This window comes from Olea europaea, unplaced genomic scaffold, assembly GCF_002742605.1.
Source record: "Olea europaea var. sylvestris unplaced genomic scaffold, O_europaea_v1 scaffold187, whole genome shotgun sequence".
Classification (NCBI taxonomy): Eukaryota; Viridiplantae; Streptophyta; class Magnoliopsida; order Lamiales; family Oleaceae; genus Olea; species Olea europaea.
In genome coordinates this window covers 34228-54076 of record NW_019236492.1, presented here as the reverse complement: position 1 = coordinate 54076, position 19849 = coordinate 34228, and the positions used below count along the sequence as shown (strand labels likewise).

At 33.7% G+C, this 19849-nt stretch overlaps 2 protein-coding genes across 4 annotated transcripts; both read right to left on the bottom strand.

The window, feature by feature from the left end:
* Window positions 1-1870: 1870 nt before the first annotated feature.
* On the bottom strand, window positions 1871-5939 carry LOC111378784 (ABC transporter G family member 22-like). 3 transcript variants are annotated; one of them, XM_023002024.1, is made up of 10 exons: window positions 5434-5511; window positions 5254-5305; window positions 4716-4951; window positions 4437-4592; window positions 4095-4278; window positions 3642-3950; window positions 3267-3554; window positions 2730-3014; window positions 2529-2636; window positions 1871-2425 (listed from the first exon to the last, which is right to left on the bottom strand). In XM_023002024.1, the coding sequence occupies exons 3-10, from the start codon at window positions 4838-4840 to the stop codon at window positions 2204-2206; spliced, it is 1677 nt and encodes a 558-aa protein (XP_022857792.1). In that variant the 5' UTR covers window positions 4841-4951; window positions 5254-5305; window positions 5434-5511; the 3' UTR covers window positions 1871-2203. The 3 variants fall into 3 exon arrangements, with proteins under 3 accessions (XP_022857792.1, XP_022857793.1, XP_022857791.1); XM_023002025.1 differs by having other exon boundaries at window positions 5259-5305; XM_023002023.1 differs by lacking the exon at window positions 5254-5305 and having other exon boundaries at window positions 5434-5939.
* A 28-nt stretch (window positions 5940-5967) lies between these two features.
* On the bottom strand, window positions 5968-13578 carry LOC111378783 (calcium-dependent protein kinase 20-like). Its single transcript, XM_023002022.1, has 7 exons — window positions 12166-13578; window positions 10292-10435; window positions 10036-10188; window positions 8622-8737; window positions 8054-8221; window positions 6190-6414; window positions 5968-6074 (listed from the first exon to the last, which is right to left on the bottom strand). Exons 1-7 carry the CDS (start codon window positions 13076-13078, stop codon window positions 5994-5996), a joined length of 1800 nt encoding a protein of 599 aa, XP_022857790.1. The 5' UTR covers window positions 13079-13578; the 3' UTR covers window positions 5968-5993.
* Between the last annotated feature and the right edge of the window lie 6271 nt (window positions 13579-19849).

Here is a 19849-nt window from a genome sequence, read left to right as displayed (position 1 = left end):
AATTTATTGGAAGAATATTTAGTTGAAAATGAGTTTGATAAAAAGAAATTTTTTTTTTATGGAATGGAGCTCAAACGGGGATTTAGTATTGTATGAAATATTTTTACATATAATTTATAAATTAGTATTAATTTCTATATAAGTGTTAAAATAAAAATATAGTACATATTTGGCAGAAATTGAAATTCAATTTTTAATTGAAATTAAAATTAAAAATTAATTTTAATCACAATCTTTAACTTTTCGAGCACATAGTTTATCAATTTTTATTAAAATGTGATAAAAAATTTATGTTAAATCCCAGGGCTAGGAAAAAAGGGAGCGGAGAGTCCAAAAGAGGCGGTGCCGTCCAAAGGCACGTGATAATGACGGCGGCGAGTGGTGGGGTCGGCGCTGGACACAACTCAGTGACTTGCCGTAGTTTCGCCGTACACGTGGTACTAAATGTACCTTTTCTTGCTCTGATTGCTTCCACGTGGTTCTAAGATCACGAAACCCTGATGATTAGATAGTAATTAACAAAACATTTTTTAGCTTTTTCTGAAAGTGACATCTGCTTTAATCTTCCAATTTTATTTTAATCACATTGATTATATGATTGTCATCACAAAGGTCCACTTTTTTATCCTTCTAGTAAAAGGGAATGGTATTTTGTGGTTAGGTTAGTTGGTGAAGATAAATGATTGAAAAATAAAATAAAATAAAATACCATAACAAATTAAGTTTTTTATTTATTTTTTTATCAAACTTAAAATCGATTAAGATGAAAACAAAATAAAACATTAAGAAAGACATTATGTTTAGTCGACACTATTTGATTGATATTGAAGTCTGGTTTAACTCCGCACCATTAAGTCATGATTGAAAAGTAATATTTTGAATAACAATTTTAGAAAAATGTGTGGTTAAAAGTTAAGGAAGAATTTTGAGTTTAAGTACGAAATATTTTATTATGTGAATGTATGATTGAAAATAAATATGTAAAAAAAAAAATACTTTTTAGATAATGATTGTAAAACCGGGGCTAAATACAAATTTAATCTACTCAACAAACTCACTAGCTTTTAAGACAATTTTGCTTTTATTGGTGATGAAGACTGAAGTTATCATAATTAGTATCAAAATCATTTTATGGAAGCGAGAATATTATAGTTAGGCATCATTAGAATCTATTTCTTAAAATAAAGTTTCTTATTTTTTAGAAGATATTAAGAGCTTGTTTGGGAAAACTTAAAAGTTATTAAAAAATTGATACATAGTTAGTCAATTACTATCCATTTTTAGATCACTCATTTCATGGTTTCACACTGCTCGCTCGCTCTCTCTCTCTCTTCTACTCAGTTACATGCATCAAATCTTGTAATCAATTTGGCGCGTTTCAGGTAGTGAAAAAGTTGAAGTTCATGAATGAGAAAGTGTTGAACCTGGATCTAAAAGTTTAAGTAGTTAAACATTGTTGTTCTTGCAAAATCTAAGAAGCAAACAAGGTTACCTTCGTATACAACACTTCATTTGGAGGTCGTTCTTGCTTGAAATTTTTGAGCTGTAGTGATAAACTTTGCCCCAAGTGTATACCAGTTTCTCGATTTGGTGTAGACTATTATTAATTAATCTCATCAGTTAGAATTAAGCTAGATGTACATCCTTGTTGACAACAAGGATGACATCCTCGCCTATGTGGAGGAAAGGGATGTGATGGATGGATTGAAAATCAAGAGTGTAGATCTTGCCATTTGGAAGAGTGTAAAGGAAGGTATATATGAGTGTACTTATAGTATGATTGCATCAGTTAATCGATATGGTAGTCACATTATAAGCAAAATTTTGTTCATCATACCTTCACTTGTTTAAACCTTTTTCCATTCAAAACTAACCAGAAAACATCTGTCATTAAACTTGCTTAATTAATATCTCCAAAATCAAAGTAAAAGTACTTTATGCAAGCGCTAAGTACTTTATTACATTTTCAGAATTGGTGGAGACATGATTTTAAATCATGCGAAAAACTATCTTAAAAAAAAAAATAGAGTTTTGAATCACACTTTATGTAATCTAGTCCAAGTTGTGAATTTACGACCTCTCTCAGAGGCAAAGGTTTGAATATATTCTCCAGTCATCTTGTTTTCATTCCCCTTTTCTGGCTTCACGCTCAGTTTAGATGGGATATCTCATAAAGCTCTGTGTTAACGTGGCGCTAGCGCAACTAAGCTCCTGATTGGAGCTTCATCCTTCGTAAAGATAGATACGCCAAAAATCTGTACCCAATAACCATGGCTACCAACACAGCTACTTCAACATAACCATCATCTATTTTTATCCCATTGATAGAGTCACCTATGTGTTCAAATTGTACCTTCAGAAGAAGTTTGTAGGTGTGGTAGTTAAAGGAGAGGTGGCGAAGCCATGATATGAATACTGGAACTTTCTGCACCACGAAAACGCCACAAATTATTATGTCTAAGCTGTAAATATTTGCAGACTTGAGCTAGTAACATAGAAAAAAGGTTACCTAAAAATTGCATGCTTACCTTGACAAAGTACCCACCAGCCAACATGAAGGTCATTACTGTGACAGAAGCTAGAGTTGTAGCCCTTTTCAAATCCATCAGGGTAGCACCGATAGCTAGCCCAAGTCCCTGTTGTTTCACAAAATATCTTAATAAACTTTTTTGTGGAATTGTTTATTTTTTTACACTAGATTGATCTTGTCAAATTGAGAAAGATGGTACCTGAGCAGCTATAATACATAGAAAAACTGTTAGCACGGTGAGGAAAAATGAACCAACTTCCATTCTTAAGCCTGCCATGAAATATACGACTACAAGAAATACAACTGGCAGTAGAAGATCAAGTGGAAGGTCACTTGTGGTTCTTGCCAAAAAATAGGCACTTAATCTATACATGTCAGCTGCACGTTCCTTGCTCAGCATAGCTCTTTCTTGAGGAAATGCGAAGATAGCTGTGAAAACGGGAAAGAATCCCCAAAAAACAGCAATGAAGAATAGCAACCCTGCCTGCAACATAATTTTCTCAGTATATTGGATCATTAAGCCTCAGTGAAGACAGCATTGATGAACAGAAATACCAGTACCTTTTGTCATTCGTATAATCAATCCCATTTTGCCTTAAGTGTTTTGATTGTGGCAAAACACTATGTGCATGTTCGGTTAAAAAGTATAATGAACAAGATTTAATCTTTTTTTCTTCCCTATTGTCCAATCCTGTACAGTCCGATCTATCAAATAGGCCATTACAGGAAATTTTACCTGATCTTGCAGTTCGGCCGTGCTGTCACCACCTGATTGCCACCATAGCAATCCAAGGACAGTTGCAGTAGCTATAACTTGAGTAATTCTCAACCAGCTAAAATAATCATGTCTCCGTTCTTTGAGTCCTCTCCTGACTAATATGGAATACTGTTCACACCAATTTGCTCCCCATTCTCTTTTGGCAGAAAATAATTTGGACTTGATTTCCTCATCAATCAGTATAGGGTCCATAAGTTTCTTCTTCTCACTTTCAGCAACTCTTGTCTCATAGGCCTCCACAAGATACTGCTTCAGAATAAAATATAATTAGGTAACTAATATCTTCATGATTGCTTTATATTTTTCATGAAAAATCTGCAGTGTCGTTCTTACCTCGTGGACCACTGCTGGAGCAGGCTTTCCACCTTTTGTGTCCGTTTCTGAATTCTCCATTTGCACCTTATCTTCCAATTCGGACGGGACAGAAATATCAGTGACATTTCCATTTGCAAGGTCAAGCATGAATTCTGCAGGGTTCATTGCAATGAGAGGAGTACATCCTATGGATGAAAAGTACACCATTGCTTCTGATGCCTGTCCAAAATAAAGCAAGCTTCCTTTGCCAAGAAGAATCAACTTGTTAAACTTGAGGAAGAGTCTGCTCGACGGCTGGTGGATTGTGGTGATCACCGTTTTGCCAGCCTACCATAAGAATACTACAATTAGAAACAAGATACCTCCGAAACATTTATAGGCTTTTTCATGTGTATTCAACTCGAGATATTCGATAATCATGGTACTCATTCCAGAAAATTGAAAAAGAATTTCTGTTTTAGATGCATATACCTCAGCTATATCATGTAAAGTATCAATAATCCTCAAAGCAGTTGTAGAATCCAAGCCAGAGGTTGGTTCATCGAGAAACAAGAGAGACGGATTGATTATTATCTCATTTCCAATGCAAACGCGCTTCCTCTCTCCACCTGAAACTCCCCTAACAAAGGATCCACCAATCATGGTGTCTTGGCACCTGTAAACAAATGTTCCTCATAGATCAGCTTTGATAACGAGTTTCTCGATTCTAAATTTTACTGTCAGTCCTCTGTTTGTAAATTCGAATCTTGAAGTGAACACATAACATAAGATCAAGTTCTTCAACAGGTACGTTTTAAATAACAGTCTGTTTACCTCTCTAATCCTAACTCATCTATTACATCCATGGCTCTTTTCTTCTTTTCCTCCTTTGTCAATGTCCTTGGAAGTCGTAAGAGAGCTGCATATGTTAATGTTTCTTTCACCGTAAGGTGAGGAAATAAAACGTCGTCTTGAGTCACGAACCCTATCCTGCCAGACATTTCATGTCATATATGTTAAAAACTTTAATCAGATACAATAATAGTGAACACTACATATGCATCTAAGACCAAATGCCGAAGAATTATATCAAATTTATCCGCACAAAGTCACCTGCTTTTTAGGAGCTTCGAGTAAGGTTGATCATTATAAGTAATCGAACCGCCCGGTGCGGGATCTCTTACTCTCCCTCCAAGTAGACTCAGGAGGGTAGTCTTTCCGCTTCCCGATGGTCCCATCAGTGCCAAAACTTCCCCTGGACCGACTGAACCAGTAATTCCATTTAGAATATCCTTTTCCACTGTCGATGTTACTCCTTTCAGAACAACCTTGTATGTCAAATTGGTGAACTGCACAATTTAGAAGAAAAACCATTTATCATGTGAGCTGACAATAAATTCATGTAGCATACTAGGTTGTCTTAGCATAAACTAATGTAAAACTAAACTTTTAGCTTTCTATTCGTTAATAATACGTGTTCCATACCATTTCGACCACTGGAGGTTTTTGGTTAGAGATATTGAGTAGTTCAATTACTATGTTATGTATCCCAAAGGCATTCTTTTCTTCCTTATTTTATGTTTTTTTGGTTTGTTAAGGAAAGTCTTGTACATAAATGCCATGTAAAATGAAATTCTGTACAAGACTGAACCTGACATGATAGCCATGTTAGCCATGATCTCTAGATAAACCTCCATCCTTCCCTGTTCAAATAGATTGTATCAAATCAATTAAGTCTTTTTGTATGGAACACGGATTTGAGACCAGGTTAATTTACGCTTTCCTTATCAAATTAAGAAATAAAGACATGTAGTCGATGAAGTTACATTACCTTTAGGTAGATTGGTAAGGTAGGTTCGGTTTGAATTTTCTTCTTATGCAAGCCAGCCTCAAGATCTTCAGCTGTAGTACGAAGGAAATACGAAAAAGGAAAAAATGAAACATCTTGTTCATTGGAAGAAATGTAACTATCTTTCGCCAAACACAACCTAAAAGAATCAATCCTCTTCATTCTTGGGATAGTTGTGAGGTATATAAAACTCACTAAACTTCATTACGATTTTGAGGTGTCAAAAACTCAATAAACTTTACTATAATTTTTGAAGCGTCACCGTTATAATTTTGAAACTTAAAATTTTTAATGAGATCGTCAACTAAGGAGACAGTCTTACAAGACGAGAAAGTATGGTCCACAGAGCCCATATATTTTCTATTGGCTATTATTTGCCAATTCCCACCAAAGTAAAGCCTAGAGCTCATTTCTACAAAAGGGACCTACTTGTGACCTAACTTCCTTTAATCTACAATTATTGGGGACAAGTGTCTCACAAAAATTGTAGATTTCCGTTTAAATGTTTGGATTAGNGGGTTAAGAGCATTATTTGACCATGTTCATACTTGTTGTGAATCCTTCTTTCCAAAATCAGGGTTTTGCATCATCGCCACAAATTCACTGTAATCAATTCGGCCATCCTAAAAATAATAATAAAAAGAAACGAAAATTATAAGTTCGATAATGTTTCTTCTAAATTTCGTAGTCTATAACAGGTTTGGATAGAGAGATTTTTGTTGGAAAATGAGAACATACATTATCCTGATCAACTTCACAGATTATTTCTTCTAGGTGAACATCTCCCAAACCAAATTGCTCACAAGCCTGTTGAAGCTCGTCTGGTGTGATGTACCCGCTCCCGTCTTTGTCGAAATACGAAAAAGCTGCAAACATGTGATCCTCTTTTTGGATTTTGTTTAGGTGGAGCATTGCAGCTACAAACTCCCCGTAATCTATGGTTCCACTATTGTCAATATCAGCCTACATTATCATGAACATGAAACAGAAATTTTTTATGAATGTGGATCAAATGTCCAAATAAATAATAATGAGAAGTGCAGGAAAACGTAGATTTCACAAAAAAGCTCACGGTACACATCGGGGGAGATATATTTCTAATTTGACCTCGTTCGCTGAAAAAATCTAGTGTTTTTCCATGATATTTCGAATTAGTTGAAGAAAGCACACGTTACAACCTTTACCAAAATGTTCTTCCCAATTTCATTATCCCTCCTTTAAATTATCACATGCTTTTAAATGTCATGTGGGCATTTAAACTTCAAAGCGATTTCATTAGTATTGTTAGGAAGAAATCACAATGCTTGTCCATAACCATGGATTGTCACTTGTACAATTGTGCATGAGTACACCTCCACCCTATTCAAAATAAACTTCGAGGAGTTAATTCTATTTCAGGTCAGAGCAGACACAAACATATGTTTTTACATGTTGATGAAGGACTTGTGTCACATGTATTATCAATATCTACCTAAAAAAGCAAATATTTAGCGACTACCTCAAAACATGTTCAACTGGGTATGCCTTTTCCAATTCTATCATGTTCCACTAAGGAGCTTCTTTATGTCTACAAAATAGGCCATCAAATTGTCAGTACCATTAATTTATCCGAAATGTTTTCACTTCCACTTGATGTGTAGCTTCATTTCTTATTCAATTCATTCTACTACAAATTCATCTTAGGATCCTTGATGGTCATTTTGTCATTAATAACTCAACGTAAGTATTATAAAGTATAGCTAGTCTACTTTTTGTTTTAATTGGTACAAATTGTTGTTATCTATATAACATTCTTTTTAATTTAGTGTGTTTAATTTCTTCCAACTCACTTTAGTCCAACGGCACCTATTATTCTCAATGATAGTACTATAAAGAATAGCTAGTCTAGTTATTGTTCTACATATAACTCTATTTAACATTCTTTTTGGATTAGTACTTTGCTGTTGTATGTATTACATTCTTTTTAAATTGATAAGTGTCTTTAATTTCATCCAACTCACTTTAATCCAATGCTACCTATTCCTCTTCAAGTACTCTTTCCTCAATAAAAATCAAATATAATTACCTAAAAAAAATCTCTATTTTGAGACAAGAAGTCCATCTATGATGACCTCTATGTTGAAAGCAAACAAATGAGATAAAACTATGATGTACAATTCCTGTAGTTGCTAGCACACTTGAATATGCAAGAAAAACTGCACTTTACATAAGATTTTTACAAATGGAGAAAACACATAATTTTTGAAATCAGAGATTCATGAAAATAAAAAATACTTGGGAAATTAGAAAAATATAAAGGAAGAAAGAACATTAGGGAACCACCCAATCCATCACTAACATCACCTCCTAATGTTTTTCCAGTGATTAGAAAAGTCAGACTACTTGCAACGATTCTTTGACTCGTATATCACCTAAATTAAGATCCATAGACCAACAACCAATTGATCATTAATCTGGAAACTACATATAAAGTCACGTGATCTCTAATTTGTAAGATTGATAACTCAAACCAAAGACATGCAAACCATAAAAATTTCCTAGTTCAATAGCTAATTGATAAGTAGGTAAAAAAGCTCAGAAAAATAAACTTATCTCCACTTACAGCTTGCATTAGATTAGTTATTTCCGAATCTTTAAGATTGGAACCCACTCTTTCCAAACCATTTTTCAGCTCTTCCAGGGTTATTTGTCCGCTATTATCCACATCAATCATTTTAAACATTTCTTTTAAACCTGCAATTTCTTCCTCGGAAAGACTTTCAGCAATAACCTGTGGATAAGAGTGATAAGAGAGATTTGATCAACAACAACATCAAATTAACTATCAATCCACATGAAACAGTATGAATATACAAATATAATTTTCTTTTATATTTGCTCATTTTTTTAAACATTAAGAACAACTATAATCTTCTTAAAAGTCCTAACTAAAACCTGATTGAAAAATGCAAATGACGTGCATTATCAGCAATGATAGGGAAGATTGCTAATAGATAGTTATGGGGACACTATTTCTTACAAATGCAATCCCAACTTCTGTATGCACCCTAATCCCAACTCAAGCATGGATAAATCAATTATTGCAATCATACCACTTCGAGGTACCAGCCATATCCACTGCCTTTCTCAACAACAAATATTTAGAGAATAGAGAAATTGGAATAACTTACTCTGATGACTATCTTTTTGAGTTTATTCATGGCAAAAAATTGCTTTAGACGAGATATAACGGCAGAATCAAGAGGCTTATCTGGAGCTACACCATCAACTTGTACCCATGGGTGACCTGTAAATAGATTATGATCTTAGATTTCATTCATATTTCAATGCTCAGGATACATTGCAACAAACATGATATACAGCAAGAGAACATAAAATATATGCATATCTTATTCATTCAAATCTCTGAATCGATTAGGTTCGACAAAACAATAAATCCATCCGTTCAACGTTTTCAATACTTAGGATACATTGCAACAAACAGGATATACTCAAGAGAACATAAAATATATGCACATTTTATTCATTCAAATATTTGAATTGGTTAATTTCTACAAAACAATAAATCCATCCGCTCAACGTAATTGCTGCTTTTTTATTGTTTTCCAACTTCTTTTGTCCTCCTATTCATGTATTCACTGGTCCTATGTAGCTCTATCAGCTAATTCTCAAACTCACATATGAAATTGATGAAACATTCTCATTAACACTGTGCTTACATGCCCTTAAATGAATAAAAGTTGATATATACCTGTATCTTTTAGTTTGAAGATGTTACTCTATCAAGTACATTCTCCCTTTAGACTTTCCAACCTTTTACATAACCAATTTATAAGTCATCTCTAAAGATTAAATGGCCCTCTACAATATTTCTTAGATCAAGTGGCTCAACTACTGGCTTGATGGGAGAAAAATGAAACCCTACACATGAAGGGTGCATGTTAAACACAAAATTAAATAAGATACAAGTGGTATCTCTAAAAGCTTAAGTTTTTTGGATTAAGTGTTCAACACAATAAAATGCTAGTTTTCGCTGATTTTTTCATGCACAATAGACTTTTTACTTGGAAAATTTATCTACATATTAGGAAATTTGAGTTAATTCCATGGAGTATCAATATATGTCACAATGTTGTGAAAGAAACTCCAAATCACTTATGTGCCATTGCAAGGAGAGAGAAATTTTGATCGTACAATAAGAATTATGCATGAAATTTCTCAAATACCATATGTCATGTACTATTGCTTTCATCAAAAGGCCCAGGATAGATTGCCCCTTCATGTTAGAAAAAAGAAATTTTTGAACTCTTTCTACTGGTGTATGGGGGAGGGAAAAAAAAAAACAAACTTCTTTTTACTTATTTTGTATGTGAAGAAACAATGGATCTCTATAGAAAGAAAAGGCATGTTAATCTATCACGTATGCTTTGAATAACTATTAAAAAGCACATTTCAATGGTGCGTCAATTCGTGGTAGTGCACAAGTACACAACACCATTTTGCATTTATTGAAGTAGATATACACATTAACATATTGATTTCAAAACACCTAAAACATCGTTATATCGAGCACAGCATACTCACATAGAACTTGATGGGCCGTCAGTCGCTTCTTTGGATCTCGTACAAGCATTCTTCTAACAAGATCTTTTGCACTATCAGATATACTAGGCCAGGGTTCTGACACAAAATCAAGCTCCCCTTTCAAAACTTGCTCAAATATCCCTTGTTCCGTTTCTGACAGAGCATAAATTTGCAAACAAGAATCGGGTTTAACCACTTAATTCGAGCATAGCACAATGAAGCAAGAAACTAACAGAGATCAAGAACAAATTCTTACCATCCCAAAATGGTGGGACCCCACTTAGCAAAATGTAAATGATAACTCCAGCACTCCAAATGTCACATTCTGGACCATAATGCTTCCGCAATACCTCTGGAGCCACGTAGTAAGGGCTTCCAACCACATCGCTGAATGTTTCACCTGAGAAAATATATTATCACTTAATCAGACATAAGAAAGCTTGACAAAAATACAAGGTAGGTAGACTAAAGAATGAAAACTCAAACGATTAGAACACAAGCAAGATTATGCTCAAACATCATCGAAGAAAGGCACTGATGATATGCAATTATGGCAGAAGAAAGGCATGGATGATATGTAATAAGGGCAAAAGATTTCATTCAAGTTAAAATGTCATAATCACAAAATTGAACAAATAGAAGGAGAATTATAATAATACTCCGGAAACTTTTGCCTCAGCATAATGGAGCGAGAAAATAGTTGACAGGAAGACTGCAGCAGCCCCCAGTGGTACACTTTGCTTTACAATATCTGATAAATTCATGATTCTATTTCCATATTTCTAGGAATAGAGGACGGAATTTAAGTCATTTATATCCTACAACATATTGAGAGTGTACAAGCACATTGAAAAATTTCTGAACTACATTGAAGATGGCAAACTAAAATAGGAGTGGAAATGGCTCAAACATTTGCAACCTACTTCTTCAAATACAAATTTAGAAAGAAATTCTTAAACAGACACCTTCCATGTCTCTAGGATAAATAATGTAGAGTATATGATCCAATTCAGATGTCGAATTCACATTTGATTAGTCAAAGAAACCTAAAAAACATAAATTGAACTCACTCACACAAATGACCCATGTCAAACATCTCAGATAAATAATGTAGAGTATATGATCCAATTCAGATGTCGAATTCACATTTGATTAGTCAAAGAAACCTAACAAACATAAATTGAACTAACTCACACAAATGACAGAGGTCAAACATCTCACCAGCACATACATTTAACACCAATAAAATGTGGAAGCAACACAGAGAATTTAGGCATGGTTGGCTGTGTTGCCTATGAGACTAGTACCTGAACTAGAACGAGGATAACGAAGATTGTTAGAGCTTGTTTACATAGGTAAAATACCATTTCCCAACTAGTTCGAGCCTGGATGGTCTACCCTCTTGTAGCAACTGTATTTATCACGTACTATAAGAACTAAGCCACTTGCACTATAGTAAATTTTCTGAGGAGATGATGCTGTGCATAACTTTTTTATTTATTCAGCTTCGAGATACATTCAACTAATCTTTCACAGTGCTTTATGGTGTTCAACCAAGGTAAGGTACAACTTAATTTTATCCCATCCTTCTTCCTTACTAAAAACATTTGGAAATCTAGTTATATAATTTCATCCAATCTGCATGATTAAAAGAACTAGATATCATGTTGGACTTGTAGAAATTTTTTACATTCAATTCCGTTTTTAACTTATTCATCAAAATTTCTAAGATTTCTTAATTTATGGTTAATATTATATTTTTTGCTTCTAACCCTTCTAACATGGATGATTTCACATTACAAGATTAGCCCTGTATTTTGAAGCAGTTAGATGCCATGGATGGCAATGATTGTTCGTTGGTTTCAATCAAGTAAAACTCTCAAGGGCATACTATTAAAAATATGTGAGTGAACAACCTCCTAGATAGTTGCTCGCCTAAGAGGTATCAAATTTAAAGGGCTTTATTTCTGTATTTTGTAAATGTGAATTCACTGACAAACAACTTTCGTCTCACTTAAAACATTCCTGAAGGCAAAAAAACTTAACAATGAATAGATCAAAGCTCTGATTCCGTGACTTTCATTGGAATAATTATACAAGAGGCAAACATAAAAGATAATAGAAGAATACCTGGCCTGAAGAACATTGAGAGCCCAAAGTCAATAGCCTTAAGTGATGACTCTTCTTCCTCGTTAACGAAAAGAAAGTTCTCGGGTTTCAAGTCTCGATGCATAACCCCTAAGGAATGACAGGCTTCTACAACACCAACTATTGTCCGAGCAAGATTAGCAGCCTTTCTTTCCGTGTAGTGTCCTCTCTGCACTATCCTGTCGAAAAGCTCCCCACCCGCACATAGCTCCATCACGACATGAACTGCAACTGCATCCTCATAAGCTCCTATAATGGATATCACATTAGGGTGTCCGGCCAAGTGATGCATTATCTGGATCTCCCTCCTAACATCCTCCACATCCTCCTTAGTAGTCAACTTCCTCTTAGCAATTGATTTGCATGCAAATTCTTTCCCAGTTTCCTTCTCCAGACAAAAAAAAGTCGTTCCAAATTGCCCTTGTCCCAACTTCCTTCCCAAACTATATATCTCCTTCAAATTTTCAGTTTTTCTCTGTAAAACTGATTCAACTTGTAGGCCTATACTAGATAATCTTTTAACGTGATTAGGCTGATTCTGTTTTGCCCCCTCTACCGGCTTAATTTCATTGGCATTGCTTGTGGTTTTTTGGGGCTCCGGTGATTTGACCCCATCGCTGGCAATTATTAGAGGTGTGGGCGGAGTGTTTGGCCCATCCAACTTAGGCTGAGTCGAATCGCTGGCAATTATTAGAGGGGTGGGCGGAGTGTTTTGCCCATCCAACTTAGGCTGAGTCGAACCAGAACCTTTACCGTCGGAATTCACTGAGCTTTCATTTTTGTCATTCGGGGCCGGGAGGGTCTCTGGTTGCTGGGTTTTCCAAACCGCATTGGTGACAGATTGTAAGAAGCCATTGTTGCCCAAATTTTTGGGACCTATACATGTGTTACCCATCAAATGCAATAAATCTACCTTAATAATTCCTAACCTTCTCGAATTTCATCGTCCAAACAAGCCCTGTCGATCCCATTCACGACAATGTGCCATCAAAATTGAAGCTTCATGATCAAATTAACGCAGGAATACCCACCTCTAACAAACCCTAAGTTTTGCGCCGAAATAGTTATATTTTCAATGTATCAAAGGAACAAACTCACAAATATGCAATCTAAAATACCAGAATATTTAATTAATACAAATTGAGTCGCCAAAAGCCCGAGAATTTCAGAAGAACAATAAATATTAGGGATCAGAATCAAAAAGAAAAATAAAATGAAGGCGCAAATTTGTTAATAAAATGGAGAAGAAAAGATGAAAAATAGCAAAGGGGGGGAGAGAATGAAAAGCTGTGAGAAAAATATGGAAATATGAGGAGTAAGGCGGTGAGTCAACTTCAGATTATGAAAATGATTAGTTCGTTGAGATTCTAGAATCTACAAAAGGTTTATAAATTTCTATTTTTTAATATATTCGAGTACGTTGTAATTGGAAAAAATTATACAGAGAAATTGAATCAGAGCAATAAGCAATTGAATCAATGGTAGCAAATTCAATACGCAATTCATTGTCAACAAAATTTCATACTTCTTCAATACAAACAATTTAATGATTCTATAAAAGAACAGACGAATCGAAGTAATTTTGTCTCGATCGACATCAAATTGGTTAACAATTATTCTAGGCTCCCTTCTAATATAGTCAAAACTGTTCTTCAAACAACAAAATTTCAAGAAAGTGTTTTCCTCTATTGTAAACACTAACAGTAGTGATGGAGAATTTTCTCATCCTTGTTTTGTTCCGACCACGATAAATGCGTTCCTAAAAGGAGAACTTGAAGGCACCCGCCTTAGAATCCGATACTGAATCCCAGAACGAGAGCTTCTTTGGCTGCATCCTTTTCTCCTCAGCTTTTAGTATCAACTGGTCAATGGTTCCAGGTAGAGACGACTCGATGGCATCCTTAAATTTGTCGTGCAAGTTCACTCGATCTCTTGTCCCAGAGACAAGAGTGCAAGCATTAGGCCGCTTTAGGAAGTCCAAAACACTCAATAAATTCCTCCTGCAGCACAAAAGAAGTATATCTGGGAACATCATTTCTGCTGCAAAACTAGGAATATAACATTTGAAGTTACTACATATTCGTTAATGTAGTTGATTTTTTAATAATTTTGCAATACCGTTTCACACTGATGTTTATGAAACCTGTTTAAGAAAAATGTTTGAAAGATCTCCCTCACACTTTGAAAGCATATTTCCCCCACAAACATTGAATCCTAACCGTTCATCGTAATAACCCTTGTTCAATCTGAATGAACTGGAACAATTCATCTTGATAATGCTGAAACAGATTTTAGGATGTAAATGAGCCAACCAAAATTTTTAGGATGCTCAGGATAGCTCAGTTCGTTCTTGAAAGCCTCAAATAATTTACCTAGTTGACACTGGGGTGCGCTCAAATAGGAATAGGAACCAGTCTAATTAACTGAACTTCAACAAGCAATATTTGAACCAAGCCTCGGTCACATTCTCAAATTCATTCTACAGTCCGATTACGGCTGCTAAAATCAATATTCTATCAATGAAGAGATCGCGTTAAGTAAAACACAGATCAACAAAATTCTACCTGCATTTGTCATCAACTGTACTTGAATTTAGCATGAAGCTAAGTGCACACTGTTAAGGTACTAAAATTTTTTCAACGCACCTAAAGAGTTTCAGTTGACACACCAGCTTACTCACATGAAGCACAGGACTTCTTATTTTCTTGATTACATGTTGAAAAACAAAGCAAAAGCTTTTCATAATTGACCTAACCAATGAAAAATTGTTTTGTCTAAAGAAACGCAATGCCAAGACATGAACTTTTTATTTTGCGATGTTTCCAAATAGAAGTAATATTCAAGTTCATAATCATGATAAATATTTAGTGGGAACAAGCTCCTGCATTTATCTCTTTAATATCCTTTGCTTCACAAGCAGGTCAGGTACAAACTATAGTATTGTGCAACATACAGCATTAATGGAGATTTCATATAATTTATTGCATTTCTTTGCAAAATATCAAACAATAACTGAACATACAGACGTCAAATTTTGGTTAGGTCCATAAGGAATTGCTGAGAAATATAATATTAACACCATGTAAAGGTCATCTAATGCTCATTAAGCATCATTTGCAATATCAAGAGAACAACATAAACTGCGTGAGATTTCAAAAGACTATAAGAAAGAGTGGAAAAGAGTTGGCCAATCATCGCAATTAACTTGTGTACACAACACAAAATAGAAATAAAGCATCATACCTGCTAACATAATTTTGTGTTATGGCAACAGAATATTCTAGGTTAATAACCAAATGCCACCATCCACTAGGCACAAAGATCACTTCTCCTGCCTTGCAAACACACTCAACGGGTCTTTTCTTCCAACTTTTTGTAGCATTATAAAAGTTCATAAACCACTCGGTTATAGAAACAGGACATGCAACTTCTGCACCATCAGGGCTCGGATACACCCCAGGCGGTACAACGTCAGGGGGGAACAGCACCCATTTCTTGGACCCTTTAACCACTGCATTCCAAGCAGATGTAGAATTAGGATCAATGTGGAAAGACGACCCTGACCCTGCAGGTCCAATTATAATCCACCTATAATCTGGCCTCTCGTTGCCCAAAACATGAAATAAATCCTCATTAAAGTATGTTGGCACTTCATAATCCATACCCAACTGCGGAACTTTCTCTGCAAACTTTGGGTCAAAAAGATACAATGGCCTCTCCTCTCTCACTTGATCAGAGTACTTAAAAAAGTCCTCCAGCTTCATCTCCACTGGCCCAACTGAAAAACGGATTGGGTGTGTCTGGCGAGCTGACCACCGCCCGGAAGAGGCGGGGCATCAGTTTTGCTAGTCAACATGAAGTTGTTATTCTCCATTGCTACAAATGAAAAGGGAAATTTGAAGAACTGTAAATTTATTGTGCTATTACAGCTATGGCTGTGTGACTATTTATAGAGAATTAGTTGAATGAGCCTATGAAAGAATTACCCACCTAGAGTCTTAAATCAATGAGCCCATGCATGAATTTATCTCTCAACTCAGGGAAAAATATAAACCTGCGGCGTCAACGATGAAAATTCAATATTTACTATTTAGTAATAATATATTAATGTTGTACAAATTGACATTATTTTACTATAATAATATCCAATGTGCCGTACACAATGGCACCAAGAGTCCTTGTTAAGTTGATTAAGAAAATGGTCAACCCCCTTAATCGATGTCGAGTTTGCCGATTCAAGTTTCTAAGTCTTGGGCTCCATTATTTCAAATTATAATGAAAAGAATAATAATTTTATTTTGAAGAAAGAATGATTAAAAAGGAAGGAAAAGTTTTTACATTTATGTGTAATATTTTTTTATATAAAAATGTGTGATTAATAAGAAAAGAGAGAAAAATAAATTTTAATTTAATATGGGCCAAATAGGGGCTAAAGCTCTAAAATTTCAACATACTTTCAGTCGTGTTTTGTTGAGGTTAAAATTTAAATTTTAATTTAGGTCAAACTGAACAATTAATTTTAATCACATTTTCATGGAATATACGATTTTTCATTCACACATTTTATCAACTTTTATAAAAATCTGATTTTAATTCTCATTAAATGAGGACTTTATATTTTAATTATATGAACGAACATTAAATAAAATTTTAAATAACTTGACGTTGGAAATAGAGAGAATAAAATAAGTTCTTTAAATCCACTTCGAGCCACCATATTTAGTTCGCAATTATAAATATATTTTTTAATGACTGCTGAATATGGAAGTTGCGATACAAAGCTCGTCGTAAGTACTTAGAAGTAGTACCAAGATGTCAAACCATGGAAAAACCAAAACATGAGAAGTCAAGATTGAAAGTTCAATATTTAACAACTTCCTTTCAATTGTTTATTTTTGTACAAGTCGAATACATTTTTCATCAAATCAGCCTACAATATTTGACTTCAACACTCTAAGGTAGGGCCCATGATGTGATGTTTAAAATACATTTTTGTTGGAAAAATGTGGAACAAACGACCCCTTTATATTTTTAATAGGGGCAAAAAAGTAATTGTTTATTAAAATAAATTTAGTTAAATAAAAAAAATTAAATAACAAGGTCACTGTTCATCTTCTTCCCAACCATATCTTCCACCAATCCCCACCTCCAACTCCAATCCTTTGTCTTCATGATTGCTGCAATATCTTCCACTGTATTAAGGCATACCAAGAGGAGGTAATGTAGTGATATCTTTGGCTTAACCAACTAGAAAATCTTCCTCCTTGTAACTTGCTTTCCTAAAACATGGGAAGAAACTCATTTCTTCACCCCCTCCCAAATCAACTCTCAATAAAATAAACAAAGATTTGTCCTTTAAACCATGGAGCCCGACAAATAAAACTTGCGAAAAATGTCCGTATTTTCTGTGACTTCCAAACCTCAGAATTCTCGAAAAACAATAATAAATCCTTCAAATGATAGAGGGCTGTGAAAATCTTGCAAAAATTCTCCGCGTTTTCATGAATTTAAGAGTTTTAAGGAAAGAATGCATCCGTAGGAAAACGGGGGTGGGTTGGGTACCCAAGAAAATGAAGGACCCGTCATCTCCAATCCTACACCAAATTTTGCACCATTTTGTATCAAAATTTGCACCAAATTTTGCATCAAACTAAAATTCATCTCCAACCATTATACCAAAAATTACATCAAATGAATAGTATTTAACCATTTTTCTTCCCTTTTTTATTCTTTATAATCTACTTATTTGAAATATTATTTATTTAATTATTTCCCAAATACATAAGTTACTAAATAAATAATTACGTTAAATTACGAAAAATATTAAATTCATTAATAAATATAAAAAACATAGAACAATTAATAAAAATACTACAACAACGAAAATATGAAATTATGCCATCAGAAAATAGTACAATGCATTTTGAATTTGGATAGACGATATTACGAAGTCGCTTCATCTTTGCAATTTAATTCTCAGAATTCATATGTTCACCCCACAAATGATCGATTAATGCATTTCGAAGTGCAATGTGAGTTTCTTTATCCTTAATTTGTCTATGAAGAGCAAGAAATTCCTAAAAATATCGATTTTAGTGAAAATTTCTTTATCATCTCGGTTGTTTGGAAATTATTTTAGCGATTTTGGAGGATCTGGAAGTGATCTTCCAGATTATTGAACTATGCACTTTTTATGTATCCTTTTTTTTAAAAATAAAATTAGATTATCGTATCTATGTCGCTATTTAATATATTTCGTGTTAACTTTAATAAATAATCGTGTTTGATGTATTTTAATTTTTTTTTGTCTTTTAATTAATTTATTAATTATTATATCTTATATTTAAAATTTATTTTAAATACAAATAATATTATTATTAATAATTTATTATATTAAAAAATATATAGCACAAATGACATAAATACCCTCAACAAATTTATTTGAAAAATGTTAAATAAAGGCAGAAGAGACATTTTACACTTTGCACCATTTTTCACTAAAATGGTGCAAAGTTTAGTGTTGGGTTGGAGTAACTTTGCACCAAAAAATGGTGCAATGGTGCAATAATTGGAGATACCCTAAGATAATGGCAAAAATTTCTACTGAAAAATTGTGAAAAATGAATCATTTGAGAAGAAGCAAGAAGTCATGTTTATGGATGAAGCACCTTTGAGTGAAGAAATTTCTCATTGTACAACGGAGAAAAATGAGGAGATTTGAATAGGGAGATAGGTCTTTATTTTCTATTTCGTTTTCTAATTTAATTTTTAATTTATTTTAATATAGTAAATGAAAAGTTACTATTTTATTATTTTAAAAATATTAAAAATATGGTCAAAGTCAAATTTTGGGTTAACTAACGGAAAAATGGATGGAAACTGTCCAAAAGGACTTCTACCGCAATGTTTCGAAAAGTTTGGGATGACGATTACAACAAATTAACGATTTGGAAAAAGTTTGATAATACTTTAAAATTTTGGGGCATCTGCTGCAATTATCCCTTAAAATAACAAATCAGATATGTTACCGATAACAAAAATACCCTTTATTATTTTTTTCCTTAAACTCTTTAATAAATTAGGAACATTTTGAAAATATAGAAAACACGTCGTTTGACTCTTTCAATATTGTAAAAACAAATGAAAAATCATCATTTTCATACACTAATTAATATTTTTAAACAATTCATCATTTCTGTAAACTAATTAATATTTTTTGTTTAATGAATAAAAATTTTAGAAAGATAATTTCGTACTCATTTTAAGCTGGGATCATCTTGCAACTTAAAAAATTGTAAAGAATACATGTTTCACTTTCATCTCCTTGGATCTTATTGCAATTGGATTTTCTCTATTTTACGGAAAAACTTTGTGGATGAGAAAACATATATAAATATTGTTCATAAAAATATATAATTTGTGTAAAAATGAAAATGGAAAAAAATTACGTGAACGATGGAGTGGAGATAGTTGTTAATTCATGGAGTAACGGATAAAAAAGGGGAAAAAAATATATCATTTTAGATATAAAAAAAATGAAATAATAATTGAAAGTTTGAAGAATTAAAATAGCTAAAGAAACTATTATATAAAGTGTTATGTAAGGTAACATAAAAGGTGTGATTATATATACATACATATATATATATATATATATATATATATA

Excerpts from the sequence above, each read along its gene's own strand:
- LOC111378783 (XM_023002022.1), bottom strand. The coding sequence starts at position 13,078 with ATGGGTAACACATGTATAGGTCCCAAAAATTTGGGCAACAATGGCTTC. Across the intron at positions 10,436-12,165 it reads CTCAATGTTCTTCAGGCCAG|GTGAAACATTCAGCGATGTG; the intron begins GTATTCTTCTAT and ends ATATTTTCTCAG. Across the intron at positions 10,189-10,291 it reads GGTCCCACCATTTTGGGATG|AAACGGAACAAGGGATATTT; the intron begins GTAAGAATTTGT and ends ATGCTCTGTCAG.
- LOC111378784 (XM_023002023.1), bottom strand. The coding sequence starts at position 5,613 with ATGAAGAGGATTGATTCTTTTAGGTTGTGTTTGGCGAAAGATAGTTAC. Across the intron at positions 4,952-5,433 it reads CCTTACCAATCTACCTAAAG|TTCACCAATTTGACATACAA; the intron begins GTAATGTAACTT and ends TAAATTGTGCAG. Across the intron at positions 4,279-4,436 it reads GATGAGTTAGGATTAGAGAG|GTGCCAAGACACCATGATTG; the intron begins GTAAACAGACTG and ends ATTTGTTTACAG.